Here is a 26578-nt window from a genome sequence, read left to right on the forward strand (position 1 = left end):
TTTCTCACAGCAAAACGTCTCATTATTTTGCATTCCGCTCCTCCCAGAAACAATCTATGGCGAATGCATTTCACTTGCATTATAACAGCCCCGTTGTTCTCCCTCAAATATTTACAGTTTTTTAAAAAATCAGCATGCAAGTCAGGCAATTCAAGACAAGGCACGGGGAGGGGGGGGGGTTGCTGCCATTTTGGATGCTGAAAATTACAAGAGGTGAGAGGCTCCTAAGCCCTTTTATTCGTGAAGACGTGGGGCTTTCAGAACCCATCTCCCCCCCCCCCGAAAACTGCAATACACAAATCTTGATCTGTCTGCTTTAATCACAATAAACCAAAACACAGAGCAGTAACCATATGACCAATGGGAGTTGGTGTTACTTCCATGGTCACTCTTTTGTTTTTAGCAGAGGGAATGTTTGTGAACATTCTGGGCACAGTCCTAACCAGGTCTACTCAGAAGTAAGGCCTATTTTGTTCAATGGAGCTTACTCTCAGGGACGTGTGATTAGGGTTGTGGCATCTGTGTATTCACAGCAGCTCAGCCAATGGTGGCTTGCAGTTAGGGACAGGCAGAAAGGAAACTGAAGGACTCGATGAATGGTATCGGCCCAGCTGGCTCCAACATCCAAGAGACTGCTTGAGACCTCCCTATTATGCAGTGCCAGCATGGTGAAGTGGTATGTCTGTCTGACATGGTCTAGGTCTGAGGACTGAGCTGAAATCCTCACTCAGCCATGAAGCTCACTGCAGATAAAAATGGTCAGGGAGAGGAGCATGGCTGCTGTTCAAACACCTTTCTTTCTGCATTGAGGCACAGGAACAAACCCTGGGCTGGCCAAGCTCTGGAGAGCAGAGGCATCCTGCCTGGACATCCCTGTACCTGTTCAGATGATGGGGAAGTATGTCACTCTTCTGGCAGAAGATCTCTTGGAAGGCCAGAAGCCAGTTATCTGGGGATGAGCACTGGTGGTGGGCTCCACCCTAGGCAATGGGGCAATGCTCTACACGCACATAATGGGTGACACTGTGCAGAAGGTTCTCTCTCTTATCCCTGCCAGCTTCTGACTGGTGTGATATGCATTTCAGGCTGTTGTTAGGCTCAAGAACCAAGCCAGTATCAAAAAGGCAATAGCCCTGGTTGTGATGAAGCATCTATCAGTTGCTTAAGTGGTTTGCAGGAGGAAATGGCAGAGAGCAGGTCTCTTATAAGGTGTCCCACGGTTACATTTAGGCAGCATACTGTAGTGTAGAGCAACATTCAGTGCCTTTCCTGTTCTACTCCACAACAGTTCCAGGACAAAAATATTGCACTTCCATCTACTGTCTTTTTGGTGCTGCTGTAGGTAGTGTTTGCAAAACCTCTTGGATGATGCTGTCTCCTACAGAGCAGATAGGAGCCATGGATGTCAGTACCACTGCTCATGAACAGATCTGCATACAGGCATCTCAACGAGAAGAGAAGCCTCGGAATTGGGACCTTCAGAACATATCTGCCCTTTGCTGCACAGTCTAGACAGATCGTGACTGCATCTTCGACAAAATAATCTTGACAGGCAACCCATGTGGATTTGTGGGATACAATCTACAAATATCAGCACATTTGCTTCCCAGTCGCAACAAGCAGCCGGAAGCCACAGCAAGGCTTATCTGTCCGTGAGGCTGACTGAAGCAAGGGCTTCAGGAGGCAGACTAGTGGGGACTGCTAGACTCCACTACCTTCTCCTCCTACTCCCTGGATTTGGAGAGAAGGAAGGGGAAGGAAGGAAGATCAGAAGAGGAAGTGTGGAGGAGAGGAGAAGAGAGTTGTGGGTTAGAGTGTCAAACTGTTCTCCACACTTCCTCTTCCGCTCTGTTCCCCTCTTCCTTTTCAAATCCATGCGGTGGGGAGAGGAGAAGCAGTAGCAGCTGACATGCCACTGGGTATGGTGGGCGAGGGGCTGCATTTGGAGAAGGGGCAGGAATCTTTGACCTAAGAAACCAGGCAACAGGACCTGACTGCTATGTATAAAAGTGTTTAGATAAGTTGCCTCTTCTTGGGATTCTTTTGAAACAACAAAAAAAATCAAACTTGCTATTTTCAAAATGTGATGGCCTAGTAGACAGAACAGCCACTGAAGAGCTGTGGCTAGGACACTGTTTCATCCCACATGCCAGAAATCAGCAAGTGCATGCATGGCCTCTTAGCTTTGGAGAAACTCCCTTAAGCTGCTAGTCCTTAATGACTGTGCATAATGCTTGATGAAGCCAGAGATGAACACTAAACAGTCAAGGCGAAGCATTAAGCCTAATGTAGTGAGGGTTTGGCTCCGTGTCCTTTCCTGCAGCTAACAGGAGTGGTCCAAAATTATAGAAAACAAGCAATTTCCTTAATTTGCACTTAATTTTAAGTGCACTAAATTTTAAGCTGCGCTTAAGCTTCAGATTATATTCCTTCTTGGCAGATTTTAAAAGAGCAGACTACGTAGCCACCCCTGGCGTGAGGCCTACCCCATCGCCCTCCTTACCTTATTTTTCGGCGGTTTCTCTGAACTGACATCTCTCACAGGCTCCTGCTCCGGGGAGGCTTCACTCTCCTTTTCTGAGACAATGCGGTTGTCGAGCTCCTTTTGCTTCTCCCCCTCCCCCTTTAGCCGAGACAACTCTTTGCCCAGCTGCTCATTCTCGTTCAGCACCTCCTGCCTCTCCCGCTTCAGGCCGGTCAGCTCCTTGGTGAGGCTCTCCAGCTTCTGGCGCAGCTGACGCACTTCCTCACGGGCCTTATTGCGCTCGGCACGCACCTTGCTCCACTTCTCCCGCCAGTTGGCAGTACAGTCCGACCACCAGCGCATTGTCTTCTCCATCTGAGCCGCCCTGGCTCGAGCCTCCTCCAGTTCACGCAGCCGCAGCTCCTCGCGGCTCTCCCAGTCACCGTCAAGACAAGCAGCACCCAGCAGGGGTAGCTGTGGCAACCCTGGGGATGGGGTGCCACTCTTGGGCGTGGGAGGCATGGAATCGGACAGGCTCATCCTCTCGGGCTGAGGACTACCTAGGATATTCAGGAGGCTGCTCTTGGAGAGCTGAGGTGAATCAACCAAGTGAGAACTGGCACTTTGACTCATTTCCCTTCCAGGTCAAGGACTTGGATAAAACAGGTGTCTCATCTGTCAACAGGCATGTGGTGGGGGACTCGTAACCTCCATTAGTTCCCCAATAAGTATACTTTTGTTTTTGTGACAAGAAATTCTTAATCAGCTCTGAATTCAGAAAGGCCAGGCATGATGGACCTAGCAGCCTTCCTGCTCAAAAAATCACCGCAGACAAAGCCAGGCAGGTAGGAGACAGGATGTCACCAGAGGCAGCAACCTAGAAGATTTTCCCTGGACTGTGGCAAACGAGTACCCTCCATCCTCTCTGGCACACCAGTCTTCAGAGAACTCATCTTAGCAAATCAGGATGACCACAGAAGCCAGACGATGTCTAAAAACAAAAAAAGAAAGAACTGAATTGATCACTGTGGCCTAGAACTTTGAAGGCAATGTTCAGTCTTGGCCTGTCCATCGTTTCACTTCTCTACAGATCTTTTTGTTTTGCGGGGAGAACATTTTGCATGGCCAACCTCTAGGACAGGCATGTCTCTGGTCCTAGGTATGAGGAGCAGCAAGGAAGGAAGGACAGAGACATTTGAGGAGCAGGAGATCTCTGGATAGCAGAGGACAGTAGAACTGGATATTTATAGGGACATACTACAATATGATGGCAAAGTTGATGATGACAGGGAAAGGTCGTGGAGGGCCTTCAAGCTAAGGAAGTGGGGTTTGGCATGCAGGTGGGAACTAGCCTTCCAGGACCAGCCAGTGCACAAAGTTCTGTAAGGTAATCACCCAGGTGACAGATTAGCTGAGAGTGACCGATTACACTACTACTACTACTACTACTACTACTACTACTACTACTTCCTAAATTCCAACAGGAAGTGGAGTAGAAGAAGAAGTTAGGGACTTTCTAGCCTGCCATTCTCCTCTCCTCCATACTTTCTCTTTCAGTACATTCTACTCTTCCTTTTTGGCCTCAAAGAGTAGGAGTAGTAGTAACAGAGACTGGCATATGGGATTTTGTGCACTGCTTCAGGCTGGCAGCCCTCTACCCATATTATTGTCTCCTCACATAAGTCAATGACTGTCACACGTGCAGAAAATTGCAGTGGTAGAGAGGATTTCTCTGAGTTTTAATTGTGAGGTTTCAGCACAAAGGATTTGGTTGCTGCTACATTGCCTTCCCCTTGAGCTACAGTCTGATAGTTTAAAAAATGTTGAAGTGCTTCTCCACTGCTCCTTCTCTATAAAAACTTTCCACACACTTGAAAGAGGTATTAAAAGCCTGGTGAGCCAAGGAACCGACTCTATTTAAAAACGTGTTATATATAATCGGCCGTCATCATCTGACTAGACGCCAGAGAGCTGTTAAATCAGTCTAAGTCAGGTCAACATTGTTTCATACTTGGTGAAATTGTTTTGAATGGGTCATTCCCCAAAAGTAGGTTCAAACTGAACCCAGAAGTACAAGAGCGTTGCCATCTTCCTTGTAAATGTATGCAAAGAGCTCTGTTTCTATTTGGGCTACAGAGTTTGCAAATAAACCAGCCACTTTCTCTCAGGAATGGGACTGGCAACAGCAGAGGGACATGGTGGGTGATGTCATGCCATTTTTTCATTCATCCAGATCTGAGTCCTCAAAGTTGGCCTGGAAGGTGTAGGAGGGAGCCAGGAAGAATTGGAGGGAATGTTCAGGCAGAATATTTTTTTTTTTTTTTTTTTTTTTTTTGGGCAGGGAAGAAAGAAACAAACTAAAGAAGTGAGGATAATTGTATCCAGGTTGGTACAAATAGTGAAAGATGTGTGTGCAGGAGGAATTAAAACCACAGAGTACAGACCAAGGCCAGCAAGGTCGCCAAGAGCCTGTCATTAGAGATAACCACAGTTTCTCCTCTGGATAAACAGGTTGGTCACTCTTGGCCAACTCTCTAAGAGGAGACAGGATGCAGTTGGTAGAGAGACAAGGACCAGCTTTTTTCCTACTCTGAGGCAAAAGCATCCCCTAAAGTTATGGAAAACAGGAAGGGACATATTTTTATATATTAATGTGCATCACCATAGGCACTGGCTGAGCTGCTGATGCCATGGAATATCAACAGACATTTTAACTGTTGAGAGGGAAGATGTCAACAACAGAATGTTGACTAACATGGTTGCTGCAATGGAAGAAAATGTAGAGCTTGCTTGGGGTAAAAACCTCACCTGGGGCACAGGAAGAGGAGCACCCAGCTGCTGTCAGCAGGAAGCAGGCCACAGAGGCAGTAGTGTTGGAGAGGAAGGGAGGATGGCACCTGTGAATCTCAGTGGGGCAGGGGCAGAGAGACAAAGGGTAGGGCAGAGCAGATCAGAAAGTGAGTTGAGAAGCAGGAACCTGAGAAGGGACTGTGAAGACAGAGTCTGGAGAGCAAAAGGCTGACGAAGCAGGTCATGGAAAGGAGGACTGTGGAAAAATCGCACACTAAGGAGGAGGAAAGGTTCTGTGTAAAATCACTGACCCAGCCAAGAGGTGCAGATGGCTTGTTGGCAATATCAGTAGTAACAAACATCCTTTCACAAGACACAGGGATATGGCATATAAGCCACTCACATCTCTTAACTCTGCCAAGCTGCACTCCAGCTTGGCAGGAGGGCGGAATTTAGACAGAGAAGGTTGTATGAAATTATGGGTCTTGAATGAATGTGATCCCCCCCCCAAACCTCCAAGGGAGGATGTGCTACAGGTTCATAGAGTTCATACGTAGATATTTAATACACGTGTGCCTGCAAAGCTTGCCTGGCAGATGGCAGCATCTTGGCCTCCCTCTGACTCTCCCCATTTCACACATGCTCTCTGCTTCTACTGGTTTACTCTCTTGGCTGCCTGGAGAGCCCAGACCTCTCTCCCCCTCTTTCAGGAAGCCTGTCTTGTGTCTGCATCCACCCACAAAGGCCAAAAAAAAGAAGCCTTTTCCAGACATGTCTTTCCCAGGCTAAATTCCTTGGCTTCCTTCTTTTGCCTCCCCCTTCCTTGCCACAGCCACTTCCCCCTCCCCAATGCAAAAAGCTGCTGTTCTCCAGTTAGCAGTACGTGGGGAGGCCAAAGTCCCATAAGTGGCACGTCTCCTAACCTCTGAAGGTTTCCAAATCTATATCTGCGTCCTACCAACTCCGCTGCTGATGGTTTCCAGCTTTCACAGTGTTTTCTGGACCCAGTTCAGAAAGCTTGGAAAAAAGGGCCAGCTTGGACGACCCACATATGTTCTTGGATCGAAATCCTTCATTTGCAACCCTGGCTGATCCGACACTCATGGTGAAATGGAGAAGACAGTGGTGTGAGCTTCCTTGCAGTGGGGTGAAGCAGGGATTTCAAACCATGAACTGTGTGCCTGACCCATTTCTTTCCAAGCCCAGGCTGAGCCCATAGCCCTTAAAACCTCACTCTAACACATGGAGAGCCAGTCATGAATAGCCTCCAGCTGGGATCATTTGAGGCATCGCTGATGTGACTTGCAAGCCCTATGCTCCTCTGCACCATTGCAAGGGTTCTTCTTGGGTGCGACTCTAGGCTTATGTGGCTCAGCCAGAATGACGGTGGGCCAAATCTTTGGGCCTTTGACAGACACTATCAGCACATCTTCTGACTCTTCTGGAAGACAGCATCTCTCTCTCCAGAGCCATCTGCCACACTGTGAATGACTTTCATTCATCCCCCTTCCTTGCTGCGTCACCTCCAGTGATTTATCCTCCCCCCACCCCCAATTTAACAAGCTTTTTCTTATCCACTCTTTCGAAAGCATGATAAACAAACATGTAAGCAAGACATGCACGGGGGGGGGGAATCTCTGTGATTTTGCAAGACATCTTGTGACATGAGGATCTCTGTGATTCTGGACATTCAACAAACTTTGTCTGGGATGGTCCTGTCTGAATGCTGACATTCACCACAATGTAAGTGTTTGCTTTAACATGAAACTGACAAGAGTTTCCCAACTTCAGGTATGCATTGAGCTGTCAGTGACCAACAAGAAGGGAGGTCTTGGAATTGTGGTGGATAGCTCAATGTGAACATCAACCAAATATGCAACAGCACAGAAGAAAGCAAATTCCATGCTGGAGGTTATTAGGAAAAGGGTGGAAAAAAAATACTTTTAATATTATTCAGCCCCTATAGAAATCTATGGTGTGGCCACATATTATTTTGCCCCTATGGTGTGGTCACATTTGGAATACTGTGTAGAGCTCTAGTCAAAACACCTCAAGAAAAATATTGCAGGGCTGGAAAAGATACAAAAGAAGGTTACCAAAGTTAGCAGAGGGCTGAAGCACCTTCCATATCAAGGTAAAGCTGCAGTATTTGGGGCTTTTTAGCTTGGAAAAAGCCAATTAAGGGGGGGCACATGACTGAAGCTTATAAAGTTTCACATGGTGTAGAGAGGGTGGAGAAGAAGATTTCTGTCCTTTCACAATGCTAGAACAAGGGGATGGACAAAAGGAGGTACTTCTTCACACACTGCATCATTAGTCTATGGCAGGGGTGTCCAAACATTTTGACAGGAGGGCCACATCATCTCTCTGACACTGTGTTGGGGGCCAGGAAAAAAAGAATTAATTTACATTTAAAATTTGAATAAATTTACATAAACGAATATATTGAGATGGAACTTATATGAATGAATGAAGGTCTTGCAGTAGCTCAAGGCCTATAAAAAGCCTTGCACAAAGCAAGACTGATCTTTCCTTCACATCACAGATTTGAAACAGCAAGCAGTGGAGGGAACCCTCATCCCATAGCTCATGCAGGCGGTTGAACAGTCGCAGTCACGCTGAGAGCAGCTGTATTGGGCCAGCATGGGCTCCAGCAAGTCTCCAGAGGGCCAGAGGCTCATTGGAGACTGGGGGCTCCCTGTGGGCCAGATTGGGAGCCCCTGAGGGCCGCAAGTGGCCCCAGGGCCAGGGTTTGGGCACCCCTGGTCTATGGAATTCATTGCCACAAGGTATGAAAATGGTCACTAGCTTGGGTGGTTTTACAAGAGGGTTGGACAAATTCATGTAGGTCATGTCTATCAGTCAGGCTGGCTACATGCCTCCTGATCAAGTAGTAGTCTGCCCCCAAATACCAGTTGCAGGGGAGCACTGGTGGAAATGGGGGATGCCTTTCTCTCCAGCTTGTACACTTGGTTTCTCTGAGGCAGCTATTGAGCCACAGTGGAAAACAGAATGCTGGACTAGATGAGTCATTGGCCTGATTCAGCACTGTTTATGGCATGGGATGACCACAGATTCATAGACAAGGATCCTCCAGAGGAATCCATGTGCAAATACAACAAAATATACTGCATGCATGTACATGCCCTCGGGTCCTCCTTCCCTGCACACTACTGCACCATAACACAGGGCATTTTACTCACATGCAAGTCACAGTAAATGCTCAGATCGCGGGTGACTGTCAATAACTGCAATTAGATTCTGAAAACCAAAATGCTGGCTGCTATATGGGGTGGGGGGTAGCATTCAGCCAAGTCACTTGTGCCGGACATAACTTCCTTGTGCTCTTAGATGACACACACAAGTATCACAGGAGGAATCATCACTGAAGGGGCATCCCTTTTCACAAGTCAAAAGCCCCCTTCCAATAGGGTACAGATCACCTGCAATTTTCATAAGAAATGAAAATGTTTAAAAATGTTTGTGTGCTGACTGCTCAATTGTTACACCATTTTAGTGGATAAAAAATGTTTAATCCATTATCTATCTGATCAATCAATACAACACTGCAGACCTATATATCTCACACACATGCACCAATTCCAGATATCACAACACACTAGGGTAGGCCTTTTCAACCAGTGGTACTACTAGTGATACTTCATAGTAAGGCAGTCACATTTGGCTCCCGCGGCCATGGTGACCCTGTGGCACTGCCTCGCCTGGCCCTATCGTGCTGAAAGTGGAGTTGGCTGGGGCAGTAGTGCATCAGAGGGCAAGATGTGGCTGGGCAGCGGCCTGGCTCTTTGAAAGAGACACAGTTTGCAGGAAGAGGGTGCAGAACGAAGCCCCAACTGTGGGGCAATCAGTCCAGTTCTCAGCACAGCTACTATTAGCCCCCCCCCCACACACACACATATGAGGCTGAAAAGCCCTACCCTAGTGGGATCAACTGAATCTACATGTGAATAACCTCAATCCCTGCAGTAATTTGGTCTTCATTTTTCCTGCCAGGGTACAGCTCACCTGCTGTGAAAGCCTTGATGAATAAAATGTGTATTTCCCACTCTTGTCCATGGGATTTGCAAGTGGAGCATCCAGGGGGATTGGTACAAAGCACATTCTATTTGATATGCTATGAACTGAGTATTCTCAACAGAGCAGAGCAAAGTATTCTCAGAGAATATGTGTATTCTCAGAGGAGAAGCCAAGAACTCCAGGGTGCAGGGGCACAAATTATGATCACCCGACTCTGTCCATCTGATGGGGCTCTAGATTCAGAAGCTCTAACACATAATGCAGGCATTAAACTGCTTCTCTCCAAGGCGGGGAACAGCTGTCACAGGACTTTTCTTTGTCTTGGGGGGGCAAGCCTAGATAAACAGTCCTGACCTTTGGCCTCCAACCTCCCTATGCTTTGCACCCATGGACTGAGGAAGCTCCAGCAACTAAGAGGGATCACTGCAGTCTGCCTAAAGGTATTGCCAACATACACAAAGGTCTTTAGGAGGTTCCTCTTATTCTTCATAATGCTTGCTATACAGTATAGTATTTTTCAGAATACAAAGCACTCTCAGTGCATACTGTCAGGTAGGTTAGACAGAGAAGTGTTATGTCTATGATAAACAAGATTCCCTACAGGCAAACCAAACCTCCACCCTATGACACTGGTCCATTGTGGACACATCTCCCAAGAGGGAACTGTATGAGGAAGAATGAGGGGGATCCAATCTTGCTGCTCATCTGCATCCATTAATCAAATGAAATGTGCATACAGTTTAAACTGCTGTTTACCTGGTACCAAGACTGCTCTGAAAGACTTAAAACAGTCACAGGGAAAAAGGCACTCTCCCCTCCAAGGATTTCTCAGGCCAGAACAATGTCAGATGAACAACAAATGCACCTCACATTTCTCACCTCTCAAACTGCAAGATTTTTTCTGCCCTGGGAAAATGCAAATCTGCTGCTCAGGACAACTATTGCTTTTTGCATTTGTTATGCAGGAACGGGACTGCTGGGGTGTTATAAGAAACCCCTCTGCCCTCTGGGCAAGCACCTCACATGAATCACAGGCCAGCACAAAGATTCCCCTCTCCTGCTGGACTTTTGTAGCAGCCGATAAAAATTGAAATGCACTGCTCACTCCTCCTGCAAAAGCCCAGTGAGAGTGAAAGAAGCCATCCTGAGAGGGAAGAGTCAGTGAGGAAAGTAGATTTTAGCTGACATAATCAAGCCAAAATTTGCAGATCCAGGGTGAATTTTGCAAATGTCATAAGCACCTATTGAACAGTGTCTGTGACATTGCTATAAAAAAGTAGCACAACCTCCCCTTTCTCTTGCTTAAACCATTTTTAAGTGTTATTTTGTATTAACTTTTTTTGTATAAAGTTTTTATTTATGTATTTTTTTTCAAACCATGCACTTGTATTACTATGTCACTCAACTGCAGAGGCATTTGTGCTGTCATTTAAAAAGAAGAAACTGTGACAAACACCAGCATGTGCACACTATGCTCACTTCAATCTTGTACTAAAGCTGCAAGTGTTCCTGTCAGTGACATGCTTCGGACTCTCACAGGACAAAGTGCTCCACCTGTCTGCGCTATGGGAACTGATTGGGGCAAGATGGACAAGTCCCCAACACCGAGAACTACTGTAGATACTCGCCTATAGTAGGTGAAATTTTTGCCAAGTAATCAAGCTCCAATTCTCACTTCATCTTATCTCCTGGTCAATCAGAGGGCAAAGCCTTTCAACTCTGAAAAGTTTCCTTTCTCAAGAGCAGGCGCCAAGTTTCTCAAGCAGCAGGCAGGCACAGCTCCTTAGAAGTAACTGGTTAACCTTTTATTCTCCTTCCTTCTGCTGCAGCCTGGTTCTGCTTGGCAAATGCTTCCAAAGCAGGTCTGTTTTTTGAAACACCAGGATGGGAATCCTCCTTTCCATCTGAAGCAGGCTACAATGCAATGCACCCTTACTTAAGAATAACACCCATGGAAAGCAGTGGGTCTACTTCTGAGTAAAAAGGGTTGCAAATATATGCAGCTGCATCTCTCTGCTGTGAATTGAATTCCACACTCCCAGTTATGTGTTATGGGTTGTATGTTGTACGTAGAGCTTCTGGCTTAACACACCAGACACCTTAAAGGTGGATTTGATTCATGGTTCTCCTGCAGTGGTTCCCAAGCTTTTTCACTTGCATATCCCTTGGCAGCCCATTTCCATAAATTGTACCCTTCATATTAGCAAAATGTTTGTAATTAATAATACAAGCCCTCATCTCCTCTATATGAAAGCCCAAACTTCGTGTATTTATCACAGTGTTTTCTCTTTTTATGTTTGAGGAACAGAAGACTCTGCCTTTGCACTGTTTTGCACCAGAAGTGTGCTGAGAAATTCTGGGTGATTGATCACTTTCCATATTATGTTTCAGCTTTTTTACTGTGCTGGTTTTCAATCACTGGTTCATACATGAATTGATGACCAAAAACTAGCTATTGGTGGGGCTTTCACAGCCAACTAGCTACCTCCCTTCCTGCCTTGCTGTCCTTGCAAGGCATTCCTGTCTTGCAAGGCATTCTGGAGCATGACCTGCCTTTTTCTACCATTATTCCATTCTTTTTCAAGTACCCCTAAAGGTCCTGTTGAGTGTCCCTGGGAGTACATGAATACCAGGTTGGGAACCACTGTTTTACTGGTATGTTGTTTACAGTGCACTTACTCTGATAGTGCTTACAAAAAGGTGATGAAGACCAGAATTTAAAAATAAAAATGTATCTTATGATCTTTTACTATGTTTTTAATAAATTAGAGACTACAGTTCTTAGGTAACAATTAATGGTGGGTTATTTTTCAGGATCTGGCCTTGAGTAAAATCAGACAAAACTATAGTCAGACACCCCCCTAAGTTTAACCCCTGACTTATCTGAGGGTCATAGAAAATTCCATGATTGTTGGCTCAAAGCCTGCCCTGACTTATCTGTGGGTCGACTTATAGGCGAGTATCTGCGGTGTGTAGTCTCTCTTAGGTGTGGCTTCCAGCTACATGCATAGCTTATGCTAAAATTGAATTTGTGTATCCAGTCAAGCAACAACATCACCTCCTGTCAACAGCGACAAATGTTTAAACTTGTTAAATAAATCAAACAGGACAGGAGACACTGGGATATCTTCAGGTTTGCTCTAGCGGAGTGTTACCTAGGAAGGAATAAGCTAGTTAATCCTTTTAGGACTTCCTAGACAAGGGGTGAGGAAGAGGAAAAGAAAATATTTAGGGCAGATTGGTAAGAAATCTGAGAAGCAAAGAGTTGAAACAATATACCAGGAACATCAGAAAAAAAAATCTGCTATGGAAATACCAAACAAATGCAGCCATAGATCTTTGGCGCATGAGATGGCATGCCAAATGCTCTTCCTTAACCTTTTGATTTGCCAGCCTCTTTTGTTCCCACTTCCTGGATTGGAAAAGGAAGAGGGGGAACGAGCAGACAAGAAAGTATGGAAGATTGGAGAGGTACATAAGAACATAAGAACAGCCCCACTGGATCAGGCCATAGGCCCATCTAGTCCAGCTTCCTGTATCTCACAGTGGCCCACCAAATGCCCCAGGGAGCACACCAGATAACAAGAGACCTGCATCCTGGTGCCCTCCCTTGCATCTGGCATGCTGACATAACCCATTTCCAAAATCAGGAGGCTGCGCATACACATCATGGCTTGTACCCCATACTGGATTTTTCCTCCAGAAAATTGTCCAATCCCCTTTTAAAGGCGTCTAGGCTAGACACCAGCACCACATCCTGTGGCAAGGAGTTCCACAGACCGACCACACGCTGAGTAAAGAAATATTTTCTTTTGTCTGTCCTAACCCGCCCAACACTCAATTTTAGTGGATGTCCCCTGGTTCTGGTATTATGTGAGAGTGTAAAGAGCATCTCCCTATCCACTCTGTCCATCCCCTGCATAATTTTGTATGTCTCAATCATGTTCCCCCTCAGGCGGCTCTTTCTAGGCTGAAGAGGCCCAAACGCCATAGCCTTTCCTCATAAGGAAGGTGCCCCAGCCCCGTAATCATCTTAGTCGCTCTCTTTTGCACCTTTTCCATTTCCACTATGTCTTTTTTGAGATGTGGCGACCAGAACTGGACACAATACTCAAGGTGTGGCCTTACCATAGATTTGTACAACGGCATTATAATACTAGCCGTTTTGTTCTCAATACCCTTCCTAATGATCCCAAGCATAGAATTGGCCTTCTTCACTGCCGCCGCACATTGGGTGGACACTTTCATCGACCTGTCCACCACCACTCCAAGATCTCTCTCCTGATCTGTCACAGACAGCTCAGAACCCATCAGCCTATATCTAAAGTTTTGATTTTTTGCCCCAATGTGCATGACTTTACACTTACTGACATTGAAGCGCATCTGCCATTTTGCTGCCCATTCTGCCAGTCTGGAGAGATCTTTCTGGAGCTCCTCACAATCACTTCTGGTCTTCACCACTCGGAAAAGTTTGGTGTAGTCTGCAAACTTAGCCACCTCACTGCTCAACCCTGTCTCCCAGTCATTTATGAAGAGGTTGAAAAGCACCGGTCCCAGGACAGATCCTTGGGGCACACCGCTTTTCACCTCTCTCCATTGTGAAAATTGCCCATTGACACCCACTCTCTGCTTCCTGGCCTCCAACCAGTTCTCAATCCATGAGAGGACCTGTCCTCTAATTCCCTGACTGTGGAGTTTTTTCAATAGCCTTTGGTGAGGGACCGTGTCGAACGCCTTCTGAAAGTCCAGATATATAATGTCCACGGGTTCTCCCACATCCACATGCCTGTTGACCTTTTCAAAGAATTCTATAAGGTTGGTGAGGCAAGACTTACCCTTACAGAAGCCATGCTGACTCTCCCTCAACAAGGCCTGTTCGTCTATGTGTTTTGAGATCCTATCTTTGATGAGGCATTCCACCATCTTACCCGGTATGGATGTTAGGCTGACCAGCCTATAGTTTCCCGGGTCCCCCCTCTTTCCCTTTTTAAAGATAGGCGTGACATTTGCTATCCTCCAATCTTCTGGCACCGTGGCCGTTTTGAGGGACAAGTTGCATACCTTAGTCAAGAGATCTGCAACTTCATTCTTCAATTCCTTAATAACTCTTGGGTGGATGCCATCAGGGCCTGGTGACATACTGATCTTTAATTTATCAATGAGGTCTGAAACATCTTCTCTTTTAACCTCTATCTGACTTAACTCCTCGGTCAGGAGGGGCCGTTCGGGCAGCGGTATCTGCCCGAGGTCTTCTGCTGTGAAGACAGATGCAAAGAACTCATTTAATTTTTCTGCCATCTCTAAGTCTCCTTTTATCTTTTTACCCCTGCTAACTGGGTAAGAGGCACTTTTTCAAGTGGGTGCTCCTCTTTTATTTAGCAGGGGGAAAGTAACTGGCCCACCTCACCCCAGCACTGTCTGTTCTAGTGGCTGTCTGCTGGTATTCCTTTGCATCTTTTTAGCTTGTGAGCCCTTTTGGGACAGGGAACCATTAGATATTGATATTCTCTGTAAACCGCTTTGTGAACTTTTTGTTGAAAAGCGGTATATAAATACTGTTGTTGTTGTTGTTGTTATCTCCCCTTTCCCTCCCTCACCATCCAGAGTGCCAACCGCTTCTCTGGCGGGTTTCCTGCTTCTAACATATTTGAAGAAGCTTTTATTATTCCCCTTAATGTTGCTGGCCATGCATTCCTCATAGTCTAGCTTGGCCTCCCGTATCACATTCTTACATTTCTTTTGCCACAGTTTGTTCCTTTTTATTCTCCTCATTAGGGCAAGACTTTTTACAGAAGGAAGCTTCCTTGCCCTTTACAGCCTCTCTAACTTGGCTGGTTAGCCATGCGGGCACCCTCCTGGATTTAGTGGAACCCTTCTTTCTTTGCGGTATACACCTCTGCTGGGCCTCTATTACTGTTGTTTTAAGCAGCCTCCATGCACTCTGGAGAGATTGGACTCTTTTTACCCTCCCTTTCAACCTCCTTCTAACCAGCCTCCTCATTTGAGGGAAGTCCGCCCATCGGAAGTCAAGGGTTTTTGTTAGAGATTTGCCTGGTATTCTTCCCCCAACGTGCATGTCAAAACAGATCGCAGCATGATCACTGTTCCCCAATGGCTCAGTAACATTGACATCTCTAACCAGGTCCTGCGTACCACACAATATTAAATCCAGAGTCACCTGCCCTCTGGTGGGCTCCGTGACTAGCTGATCTAAGCCACAGTCATTTAGCACGTCAAGAAATCTGGTTTCCTTATCGTGACCAGAACACAAATTGACCCAGTCAATATGAGGATAATTGAAGTCCCCCATGATTACAACCCTGTCCCTCCTTGTCACCTCACTGATCTGTTTCCTCATTTCAAGGTCCCCATCCAATTTCTGGTCTGGAGGACGATAGCACACCCCCAGTATTACATCGCTGCACAAGCCTGGTAATTTAACCCATAGAGATTCTACGGTGGAGTCGGACCCACCTTCAATCTCTACTTTGCTGGATTCTATCCCTTCCTTAAGATAAACAGCCACCCCACAACATAAGGTGGGATAGAACACCTTTCCCTATCTAGAGGGAGGCAGGAAGAAGGGCAGTGGAGGTGAGCAGATAGAACCCCCCCCTACCAAATGGCTACCTGAGGCAATTTTCTCAGTTAGCCTCATGAATGGGCCTACACAGTGTAGAATTATAATTATTTCCAGAGCAATTTTCAGTGCTGCTAGGGCGACCTGGTATAGAGAAAAAGAGATCTCCTGCTCTTTCAATGGCTACACAGAAAAGGAAGAATGCCAGCATGGGCAGCTTCTCTCACCCTTGTGATGCTGTCATGACCTCTGCCAGAATTCTGTCTCCATGAAAAGAAGCTCTGCCCTCTTTTGAATGTGGTCAACCTAGATATGCAGTTGGGACACAAAAGGGTTGGGAAGTCTTACGGCCACAGTTTCTGGCATTGGTTTCCTCTCGTAATTGTAGTGAGCATATGAGAAGGGAAAAGAAAAACCCAGATGGAGGGAGCAAGGTGCACTGTGGGCTCAGCCATAGAGCTGCAGAGCCAAGCCCAGCAATCCCCCCCCCACCATGAAAGCTAGAGAGAGAGCCACAAGACAGACACAGCTTATCATGCCTGCAGTGCAAGAGACATGATCCAAAGCTTTCTGATCTAGACTGGCTCCCCGAGGTAGTTGCAAAGGAGAGAAAGCTAGGATGAGGCAGGTCTTAAAAAGGAAAAGATCCTGAAAATGAAGACAATTATAACCCAGTCCAGTCTTTAGAACTGAATGTGCTATAAGATGTGGTAGTCCTGGTAGAGTTTTACTTTGCTAGGGTAGCAAAGTCTCTCTCTCTCTCTCTCTCTCTCTCTCTCTCTCTCTGGCTTTCTAACCAAGATCTACAGTAAAGGACACAAGAGGGTCCTTCTTCACATGGTTTATCATTGATCTGCAGAATTCATTGCCACAAGATGTAGTGATGACAACCAGCTTGGATAGCTTTAAAAGGAGTTTGGCCACAGTCATGGAGGACAGATCCATCAATGGCCACCAGTCATGATGGCAGTGTTCTATTTCTGGGTTCAGGGACAGCCTGCCTCTTAACACCAGTTGCAGGGAGACAATGATCGGGAGGACGGGGGTACGGGACATCTTTCTGTCCTGCTTGGTTGCTTCCCAGAGGCAACTGGTGCATGGGGAACAGGATGCTGGGCTACATGGGCCTTTGGCCTGATCCAGCAAGGCTTTTCTTAGGGTCCTGCTGTGCACAGGACAGCAAAGGAAGCTACTTTAGTCAAAGTACTGTCCCCACCAATGGACAGAGGCTTTCCAGGATTTCGGAAAATGGCCTTTTCCCAGCCAGGCACTGAACTGCATGCAGCTCTGCTGCTGAACCACAGCCTCTGTGACTCTCCCAGTTCTTCCAGCAGAAAGATGCGTTTGGGGAGCAGGGAGGGAGGCTCTGTGCCTGCCTGCCTCCTCCTCCTTTTCACCCCAGAGCCACAGGAATCGCAAAAGGGAAGAAAGTCTCCCACAGCTTGTGTTAATTGATTGCAGGCCTGCCTGTTCCAAAGAGCTTTGCCCACAAGAAGGGCCCTGGCGCTAGCAGCCAGACACACCAGGCAGACACTGCGGGGGGGGGGAGAAGGGGGGGGATGTCCCACCAATTTTCCCCAGAGCTGTTTGAAGTCTCCCAGCCTGCTGCAGCCAAGTACCACAAAGCTCATGTTAAAGAAGGGAATGCAAAAGGATGCTGGGATCCTATTTGCTTGTGGGCCACAGCAAAACTTCAGCCACAATCCATTGAGGTAGGTTAAGTTGAGCAAAAGCACTGGCATTCCTGGGGGGGGGGGGGGCAAAATGCTTTTCCTGGCACAAGATGCCTGGGTAAAGCACCCCCTTGCCTTCAGAGCCAGTCACGGCTGTGAAAGCAAACTTAGCATTTTGCCTCTCTTCCCCCCCCCCAGAACGTCAGTGAGCAAGAGAAAGCGTATGTATGACTGTCCCAGAGTGGCACTGCCACTTCATAGGTGGCAGGGGATTTGAACCCAAGGCCGCCACCACCACCCCCAGGGTCTAGCCTGAAACTCTAATTACTACACTACATTGGCTGCCAGTAGTAGCTATCAGGTTTTGACTTGCTCCCATCCTGATCTTCTAATTTGGACCACCTCAAATGGTAAATGTTTCAAAAATATTGATACAAACACATTAGAACATACAAAGAACCCTGTGGGATCAGACCAAGGCCCATCTAGACCAGCTGCCTACATCTCACACTGGTCCACCAGATGCCTCTGGAAGCACACAAAACAAGATGCCAATCCCTTGTACCTGGCATTCAGAGATAGGCTACCTTTAACTCTTGGAAGTTATATACAGCCATCCTGACTTGTAACCTGCGGTGGACTTTTCCTCCATAAATCTGTCCAATCCTCCTTACAAGGCATCTAGGCCAGGTGCCATCACATCATGTGGCAAGGAGTTCCACAGATTAATTACACACTCAATAAATAAATGTTTACTTTTGTTTGTTCTAATTCTCCCATCAGTTTGACCTCTGGTTCTGGTGTTGCGTGAGAAGGAAAATAATTTCTCTCTGACCACACCATACAACCCATGCATAATTTTATGTCTCAGTCTACAAAGGCAGTTGTTGTCTGGAAAGAGGCCCTGTATTTTGTCTGAAAGAATTTCCTGACAATGGCTTCCTCTAGCAATGGCAGTGCTTTGTAAGTCACAGGATTCCTGCAAGCAAGATAGGTCCACTGATTGGTGTGTTGGGCATGGTGGCTTGATGGAATCTCCATGGTGCACATGATGCAGTTCTGGTTATGTGCATCAGTGCATACTTGAGAAATGCCCACAGGGAGAAATGCAGTGCTGACAGACATAAGCATTGGCATGGGCACTTAGTCTGTTTTTCCTTCTCTCAGAGCAGCTGGCTTGCACAAGAGTTGCCACATCCAGCTGTCAGCTTCTCCCAGGGCCAGCCCATCCAGGGGGCCACCTGAGGTGATTGTCTCAGGTTGCAGGTTGGCAGGTGGCCTCCCATTCTACTCCCCTCTGTGGACCAGAAAGTAAAGAGGGGTCGAAGCCCAAGAGAAAGTGCAAAGGAGAGGATGGTTGTGGGCTATAGTGATGTCCACCACCCTCCTTTCCTCCACACTTCCTCTCTGTCTTCCTCACCTTCTCCAAACTACGCAGTGAGAGAAGCAGAGGCTGGTAAATCACTAAGTAAGGGAGGGCAGCCCTTGGCATGCTGTCTCAGGAGCTCTTCCTCCCCCAGAGTAAATCAGAGGGAGTCAGCCATCATGAAGGTTCAGGATAACCACTCACAAGAGTAAAACACCACTATTCATGCCAGAAATCAAACCAGACAGATGACTGCGACAAGCCCTACTCTTCTTGAAGGGACACTTCAGAAGCAAGCACAACAAAAGCACTTTTTTGCTCCCCTGTTAAGAGATCCAAGAACTCAAGAAGGGAGGTACTCGGTGAGCTATCACTGCAGCAAAATGGGATCCCTGCTTGGGCTGGTGCCCAAGTGACAGCGTGCCCAGCATAATGGGTAATCCAGCTGTGCGAACAAAGGCTGACGTTTTTTAGAGTCCCCTCCCACCCCAGCCTTGGCAGTCCCTTTCCTTACTCCTTTGTCTGGGATGGAAATAGGAAAACGGGTGGAGGTGGTGGAATTCCTGAAGACTCTTGTCTTCCTAATATTGAAACCTTCGGATACCAGTTCAATGCACAGAGGCCAACAGGCGGGGATGCATGTGACAAGGGGGCAATCTAACTGTCATTTTGGGCTTCAAGACTCATTGCTGTGGCCATTTTCTTTCTTTCCATTGCAGAAGTGAAAAAACCTGCAGCTGCAGAAATCTCCTTGCACCGAACTATAAGAGGTTTAGAGCCCAATCTTATGCATGTCTACTCAGAAGAAAGTCCCAATATAATCAATGGGGCTTACTCCCTGCTAGGTGTGGATAGGATTGCAGCCTTAGGGCCATATCCTATCCAACTTTCCAGCACTGATGTAGCTGTGCCAATGGGGTGGGTGCAGCATCCTGCTGTGGGGGGACAGTCATGGAGACCTCCTCAAGGTGTGTGAACATTTGTTCACTTACCTCAAGGCAGCATTGAGGTTGCATCAGCTCCGGAAATTTGAATAGGATTGGGCCCTTAGTTGTGCTCTCTTCTGTTGTATCTGTGATGATTATTTATTTAGTGTCGTCAGTGTGCAGGACACTTTGCAAGAAGAAAGAAGGTAGGACTTGCAGCCTAAAATGGACATGAAAAAGAACAGGGAGGGAAGGGGAGGACAATGGTGCCAGGGTGGTGGACAGTGGTGGAGAACAAGCAATTTTTTATGTCCTACCATGTACAAATACTTGGGATTCATTGCGGTAAGATAAAGGGACCAGGGGTTAGTGCTAATGGTTTTATGGACAAGGTCGGATCTGAGGAGTGGTTTAAAGGAAGCAAGGAGGAAGCAACCTGCAGATGATCTGGGAGAGTATTCCAGGCAACAAGGGAGATAGGACAGAACTGATTGACAGCAATGGTAAAGGTTGTGGACAGTGTACTTGCAGGTATGCCTAATGCTACATTCTGCAGAAGCACATAACAGCCACAGTGACATCAGAATCGGCTCTAAGCTTTTTTTTTTTTTTAAAAAGAAGCAAGTTTCTAGCCCTCAAGTTTGCCAGAAGATGCCTGGTAAAATCTCCATGCTCCATGCAGGGACTGCTGAATAAGAGTTCCAGGGTCCTGTATAGTCTTTCCCCCCAACCCTAGGCTACAAACAATGTAATAAATGGTTGGTTTATTATACCAATAATTATACCCTCCCAGTTGTTGCATAATTATGCAAAGTAAAATATATCAAGCATTTGCATCATTTATACAGGTAATAGAATTCAGGGGTGTTTTTGCAGGCAGGCTGTAGAAATTGGGCACAGGGCACCCATAATCCCTGCCTGTTTCCATGGCAGGTGGAGAAAATGGAGTTCAGGCCAGTGGAGGCCTGATCAAAATAGCTGCTTCTCTGCCACAGGCAATAATCGCTGCCAACATGTCCCAGTCGCACACATGCTTGGAATGCTTCTATTCCATTCTGTAGGAGCTTCTGAGCAGTGCCAAGGGTTGCTGTGGCATGGGTCAGACATTGGAACTCAGGGAGAGTTCCAACTTCGTCTTTGTGCCTTCTGTACTGAGAGGTGAAATGAACTCAGACTCTGGAAGAACGTGTAATTGGAGTGCAGTACCAGCAACTTGCCAAGCCAGGAAAGTGCTCCAGGAAACCTTAATGGGAGGGTTCTGGGGAGCCTGAATTGGATAAATACATGGCAGAGAGGATGGTCAACCCACAGCTGTCAAGTTAGCCTAACTGCTTAAATCTGACTTAACTGCTGCAGCAAACAGGGGAAATGGTACACAAAATTGCTGCAGAGCAGGTGGTCTTGGACTCCACTGTGATCATCTCACCTCAAAAGGCCACAGGTCTGGGAGAAGGCTGGTCTCCTACAAAAGCCCTCACAACACACATACTGGAGAAGGGCATGCAAAATTTCGTTCCAAGAAGCCAATGTTCCCTCAGCACATCTGATGCAACTGGACACTGAAATGGAGCCACTGTAGTTCTTTAGGTATTGAGTAAACATTACTGCAAGGCTTGCAAATAGGGGTGTATTGGAGGGAGAGCAGAGCTCTAGGCCTTCTCCCACAGTAGGTGCAGTGATGTCATGAGCAGGAATGCTCAGGTGTTGCCTTTGAAATTTTTTCAACAGACCTTAGCTGAGAAAAAGCATCAGGTTCAACAAAAGGCAACCTGAGATATTTGCCTGGGGCATCTGTTAATACCAATACCACTAAGGTTCTAGAGTATTTGCATCCTGGACTATCTTGTCCTGGTCAAATGTATCCTGGTCATTGACATTCCTAACATTCACATCTTTTTCTTTCTTTTTTTTGCATCACATTCATTTGCATCCCACTATGGGCAACAGGCTATAATTGGGCAACAAACTACATATCCTAAACCTCTAATCTAGGGGTCTCCAAATCCCAACCTGGGGGCCAGATGTGGCCTGTGATAAGCCTCTATCCGGCCCGCAGCCAGCCTCTTGTCCCCTGAAAGCCTCTGGCCGCTCAACTGTACATGATCAAGCTGTGCTCTGGTTGTGTCTGGAGGGTGTTCTGAGGGCCAGAGAGGTTGAATGAATGAGCCCATTCATTCATTTGTTCACTCATCTAAGTTCCATCTCTAATTTATTTATTTAAATTTTATATTTACAATTTTTTTCTGGCCCTCAGCACCACGACAGATATTTGATGCGGCCCTCTGGCCAAAATGTTTGGAGACCCCTGCTCTAATCCATCCCTAACCCTACATTGGCATTTTTAAAATATAATATATTTTAAATTATTATATTTAAATTATATATATATAATTGGGACATAAATGTTATATATAATATTGGGACATAAATGTCGGGGACACAAAAAGAACAGATGCAAATGTCCAATACCGGGACACAGTTGTCCAGGATGCAGTGGTCTGTCACACTATGATCCAATCAACTTTACTTGGGAGTAAGCCCTACTGAATACAGTGTAACTGACTTCTGAGTAAGCATGTAACAACACTAAAGGCCCAATCCTAACTAAAGCCCCCCTGCTGATGCAGCTGTGCCAAAGGAGCATGCGCTGTATCCTATGGGGATGGTGAGGCAGTTACAGGGACCTTCTCAAAGGAAGGAAACTTTCATTCTCTTAATTTGGCAAAAGCTTCCACTTCCCTGATGGGTCTCCTCCAATCTACACCAGCTATTTTGCTACTGTAAGTCCAAGGAGACTGAAATGCACTAGTATAATAAATTTCCAAAGGAAGAATAAGTGGCAGGTGAGGAAATAGTATAGATAAAGTATAGACTTCTAGTAGAGATATTGAATGTTGATTTTTGCTGTTCTTGCATAGTGGTCAGAATAGGGTGTCAGGAGGAACTCTTGCATTTTGAAATGCACCTCTACGTTGCTGGCTTGCAGGGATGCCAAAGAGGCCTTCGTCACCAAATACTGTCTTCAGAAGTACATCACAGGAGCTCTGTTGCAGCTTCCTTAGCACCGATCCCCAGACAAGAAACGCACACTTGTTGCAAGGGATCCCAAGGTGGTGGAGAGAAAGCTGTAGGTGCTACAATTAATTTCTTTTCCAAAAGAACCATTAAAAGTCTCAAGAAATGTGCTTTTACAGCAGAAGTCTTGCCACGTCTGCTCAGAAGTCTCAACAAATTCAGTGAGACTTCTTCCTAGGTAAATGCATATGTGTGCAGCCTTAAACAGTGATAATTAATCTTGCATCATTCTAAAACTACTTTGCTGCTGCTGACTTTCCATCCTGCGTGATTAGTTTTCCATCTCTGCTGCAAGAACTCAGTTTTCAGGATCACAAACTAGTTCTAGAAACAAATCCAGTGCTAGATTAATACTGAGATGCTCATGCAAAGTGTCTCCTGCACCAGAATACTTCTCAAACTACTATATTTTTGGGACTGTCACTCAGGGATGGCATCAAGGTGTCACCTAAGGCCAGGGTGCCCAAACTTTCAGATGCCAGGGTCACATCGCTCAGTTTTGCTTACAAGCTGGAGCAGATCAATTATAGAAAATAATATATATGTCCACTTTATACATGTCCACAATAGGAGGCAAATATTTGCAGCTGCAGAGCTGTCCTCTCTCTCACACACACACACACACACAAACAGAAAGAGTGACCGAGCCCAGAAGCTGCTGCAGCTAACAGGAAGTTGAAGACACCAGGTAGTGGGCAGGAGGAGAGGAGGAAGGACTGGAAGGCGCTCATGGCACAGGCCAGCACACATTTTGCTTCCTTAAATGTTACACCAATTCCTGGGTATATTTGGGGTGCCGATTCCAAAAATGGCATCTGTTTTGCCTATCACATCTAGTTTTGGAGACATGGCATAGCCTCTTTAGTGAATGGTTCAAGCAGCTTCCTCATGAGGAAGCCTACACCAAGGCTTCCTCATGAGGAAGCTGCTTGAACCATTCACTAATGAGGCTATACTATATGTTCAAAACTAGATGTGATAGGGCAAAACGGATGCCATTTTTGGAATCGGCACCCCAAATTCATAGCAAACCACCATAAAGTTTGGGAAAAACTTTTCTGACCCTCAATTTTGTAGGCCTGTGATCAGAGGTGTAATTAGGGTGGAGCCTGAGGGGCATCTGCCCCAGGTGCTATGCCGTTGGGGGTGCAACGTGTAAGGCAGTCACTTCCAGATTTCTTGGGAGGAGGAGGTGCTGGTGACCTTGTTCACTTCGTGAAAGGGGGAGCCTCCACAGGAGAAGGGATGGGGTGCAAAGCCACCAGACCTCCTCCTCTAGGGAAACCCAATAGTGACGTCACAATGTCATGTGACATGATGTCACTGCCCCGGGCACCAGGGCATCTAATCATGCCTCTGCATGTAATGATAATGTTATTGGCTTGTAGGACCAGTCAAAATATGTTGGTGGACCAGGTGTGACCCGTTGGCTGCAGTCCAGAGAGCCCTGGGGAGGGCTGGAGCGGGGCCTCACAACCCCAGGCATTAATCTCAAACAGTTTATATAAGAGATGGGAGTGTGTGTGTGTCAGGGACGTGTGGTGGATGGGAGGCAGGTGAGGCAGAGCCTTCCTGCTGGAGTCTTTCAAAAAGCACCGCCATGTCATGTGAAGTGCTCAAGCACTCACAACCCATGTGTCTGCGCTTTCCATGCTCTCCATGCTCTGTGTGCATGGGTTGTGAGTGCCTCACACGCTGGCTGGCGGCGCTTGTCAAAGGACTCCAGTGGTGAGGCTCTGCCTCACCTGCCTCCCTGCCTACCACACCCCATCTACCACCAACTGCAGTGCGGTGGTGGTGTCTACGGTGACTTGTGGATCGAGGAGGCAGCAGTGTGTGTGTGTGTGTGTGTGAAAGGTTCCCTCCCAGATCTGCTGCAGCCTCGACCCACGAGTCACCACAGACACTCAGCACCACCACCCCCCTGCAGTTGCCCCACCATGTCAAGCACAGCTGGCCCTCCAGGGGCAGGGGGAGGGGGAGGTGGATGGGCGGGAAAGAAGCTGCTTCCCTTCCTCCCAGCCAACTCGGCTCCGAGGAAGAGGAGGGGGTGCCACTTACTCCGCCCTCCCCCACCTGGGTCCACCCTCCTCCGTTCATTGGCCCTCCAAGCCCCCCTCGCAAACTGCGAGGCCACGCCCAGCCAGCTGTGGCCAAGAGTGACCCCTTCTGGGCCGCGGGGGGGTCTCTCTCCGCGCCTCCCCCATTCCAGCGTCCGCTCGCTCCCACCCCGCGCATAGCTGGGCCAGCCCGCACACGCCGCGGCTCGTCCACCTCCCTCCCTCCCCGGCGCTGCGCCCTGCCGGCTGCTCGCGCGCCTGCCGCGCGGACACTCTGCAGGCAGCGCGGACAGAAAGTGCGGGCGCCACGGGGGGGGGGCGAGGATCCCCCCGCCCCAGCGCGCTTAACCCCTTCCTTTCGAAAGTCCCAGCAAAAAAGCTGGGGGACTTTCTGCCCCCCTCCCCGGGGGCATCTCCACCCGTGCGCCCCACGCTCCTGCATGCCCGCCCTGGAAGGAAGGAAGGCGCCTGTCTTCCCTGCAGGATCGTGTCCAGGCGCCCTCCTCCTCTCCACTCCGATCCTTGCGCCTCTCACCTCGCCTGGCACGGCTTCTCCTCCACCTCCCTTCCCACCCCTCGGGTGGCCGGGATCGGCTCCCTCCCGTCGGGGGTTTGAACCACTCCAGGCGAGCCCGAGTGGATGGGATGGCCGCGGCCGCCGCAGTTCCAGAAGGAGAAGGAGAACTTTGAGTCTCCTCCCCTTCGGAGCTGGAGAGCAGAAGGGAAAGGGAGGAGGAGGAGGAGGAGGAAGCGGGGGGGGGGAACGGGACAGGACGGGGGTCGTCCTAGTCTGGGGGAAGGTTTGGCGCAGCCCAGGCCGCGCTTTCACACGTGACGCGGTAGCCGCAAGGCTGGGACTCTGGAGTTCCGCGTTATCTCAATCAGGGCCTCTAAGAGGAAGTTTATCAGGGGGTACAAAGTTCCTCTTGGGCCCTTTCCAAGGAGGGAGGGGGTGAAACAGAGTGGGGACGGACAGAATGGGGGCAAAACAAGGCAGGGGGAGGGTGACAACAGCCAGAAAAGTTTTTGGAGCCCAGGTCTACCAGTCTTTCCCAGCTCTACTTGCCGGCTTGGCGTTGGCAGCTTGATTCAGTAATATGGAAAACCAAGCACACTCCCGAGTCTCTCTACAATATTTAAATATGGAAAATCAATGCAAAAAATGAGCATCACATTTAGGCTCACTTTAGAATGGACTTCTGCAGCAGCTGCAGTCCCACAGCTGTGTTGCTGAGCTCCTCTACACTGGAAGCAACCCACAAGCCAAAGAGCTACTGTAGCAGGTCAGTTTCCTCCCAGATGTGACACTGTTAAGGAATGTATGCAGTCCTGGGCCTGGTGTGTCTGGCTTGTAGCAGTAGTTGTCGTCATGTGCCCACCCCACAATAATGCCCCCAGCATCCCACATGGGCAGTGAGCCTGGATGAGATAGGAAAATGTAAGATCCCAGGACATTTCTGGGCCCCCTCCTTTGGCTCCTGGGCCTCCTTTCTGGCCCTAGGCCTGAGTACAAATTACCCCCTTTACCCCCCTCTCCTAGGCCCTGATCTCAGTGATTGTGTGGGCTTATCTGCAGCCCCAGGGAATGATCTGCGGCTGGCTGAAG

At 47.7% G+C, this 26578-nt stretch overlaps 1 protein-coding gene across 2 annotated transcripts in view; it reads right to left on the minus strand.

The window, feature by feature from the left end:
* Positions 1–25634, minus strand: part of CCDC102A (coiled-coil domain containing 102A) — a 46476-nt gene extending 20842 nt beyond the window's left edge. For both annotated transcript variants that reach the window (XM_066637686.1, XM_066637685.1), the window contains exons 1-2: positions 25508–25634; positions 2504–3455 (exon numbers count right to left, since the gene is read on the minus strand). In XM_066637686.1, coding sequence (XP_066493783.1) covers positions 2504–3097 — 594 coding nt within the window. In that variant the 5' untranslated portion in view covers positions 3098–3455; positions 25508–25634. The remainder of the gene's footprint in view (positions 1–2503; positions 3456–25507) is intronic.
* Between the last annotated feature and the right edge of the window lie 944 nt (positions 25635–26578).

Source organism: Tiliqua scincoides, chromosome 9 (genome assembly GCF_035046505.1).
Source record: "Tiliqua scincoides isolate rTilSci1 chromosome 9, rTilSci1.hap2, whole genome shotgun sequence".
Taxonomy (NCBI): Eukaryota; Metazoa; Chordata; class Lepidosauria; order Squamata; family Scincidae; genus Tiliqua; species Tiliqua scincoides.